The following is a 1,071-nucleotide window of genomic DNA, read 5'->3' as shown; positions in this document are numbered from 1 at the left end:
GTCGCGGACCCTGGGGTGCCCCGGGCTTGGCCCCGTCTCGGGCACCCACAGCCCTTGCGCTGGTGGTGGCACCTCACCAGCTCCAGGGCTTCGGCAAAGGGTGCCGCTGCCTTTGGGCCATGCGATCCCCAGGGCTGCGTGTCCCTGCCTGACCGCCCCGGGCTCCGAGTGAGCCCCGCTGCCCATATGCAATGCTGGCACCCATGCAACACTGGTGCCCATGCAACGCTGGCACCCCGTGTAACACGTCTGTGCAACTCTGGCACCCATGCAATGCTGGCACCCATGCAACGCTGGTGCCCATGCAACACTGGCACTCATGCAACACGTCTGCGTAACGCTAGTGCCCATGCAACACATCTGTGCCATGCTGGCACCCATGCAACATGGTGCCGATGCAAGATGGGTGCCCATGCAACGCTGGCACCCGTGCAACACTGGTGCCCATGCAATGCTGGCACCTGTACAACGCCGGCACCCATGCAATGCTGGTGCCTGTGAAACACGCCTGTGCCATGCTGGTACCCACGCATAACTGGCACCCACAGAAGTCTGGCGCCCATGCAACATGCGCCCTTGAACCACTGGTGCCCCTGCAACGCTGGCACCCACCCCGTGCCAGTTCTCGTGCAACACCGTCACCCATGCGATGCCATCACCCATGCAACGCCGTCACCTCTGCAATGCTGGCGCCCCTACGACACTGGTGCCCGGGCAATGCCGTCCCCCATGCAGCACTGGTGCCCACGCGTGCCCGGTGTCCCCCAGCACCCAAGGGAGCCACTCACTGCTCATCTCCCCCAGCGATAGGTGGGAGCCCTTTATGCCGGGGTCCTCGTAGCCCTCGGGGTCCAAGCTCCTCCTCGTCCTCTCCTCGTAGGCCTCCTGCGGGACAGAGAGAAGGGGGCTCAGTGGGGACCGGCACCCCCAGTGCCTCGCCGGGTCTGTGCCGGGGTGGGAGCCGGTCGGGGTGCAGCGGCAGAGCCAGGGCTCGGGGACGGGTCTCCCTACCTGGCCAGGCCCCTCCATGGCTCCGGGCTTGGCCCCCGCCTCTGCCTCGCTGCGTCCCGG

The 1,071-nt window shown here is 66.6% G+C and overlaps 1 protein-coding gene across 1 annotated transcript in view; it reads right to left on the bottom strand.

Annotated features, from left to right (window-relative positions):
* SLC4A1 (solute carrier family 4 member 1 (Diego blood group)) overlaps positions 1-1,065 on the bottom strand; it is a 41,771-nt gene extending 40,706 nt beyond the window's left edge. Inside the window, exons 1-2 of the mRNA XM_019474276.1 lie at positions 1,012-1,065; positions 789-885 (exon numbers count right to left, since the gene is read on the bottom strand). Coding sequence (XP_019329821.1) covers positions 789-885; positions 1,012-1,029 — 115 coding nt within the window. The 5' untranslated portion in view covers positions 1,030-1,065. The remainder of the gene's footprint in view (positions 1-788; positions 886-1,011) is intronic.
* Positions 1,066-1,071: the final 6 nt, after the last annotated feature.

The sequence above is a fragment of the Aptenodytes forsteri genome, unplaced genomic scaffold (genome assembly GCF_000699145.1).
Source record: "Aptenodytes forsteri isolate BGI_AS27 unplaced genomic scaffold, ASM69914v1 Scaffold249, whole genome shotgun sequence".
In the NCBI taxonomy this organism is placed as follows: Eukaryota; Metazoa; Chordata; class Aves; order Sphenisciformes; family Spheniscidae; genus Aptenodytes; species Aptenodytes forsteri.
The sequence above is the reverse complement of the archived record's forward strand: the minus strand, read 5'-3'. Positions and strand labels throughout refer to the sequence as shown.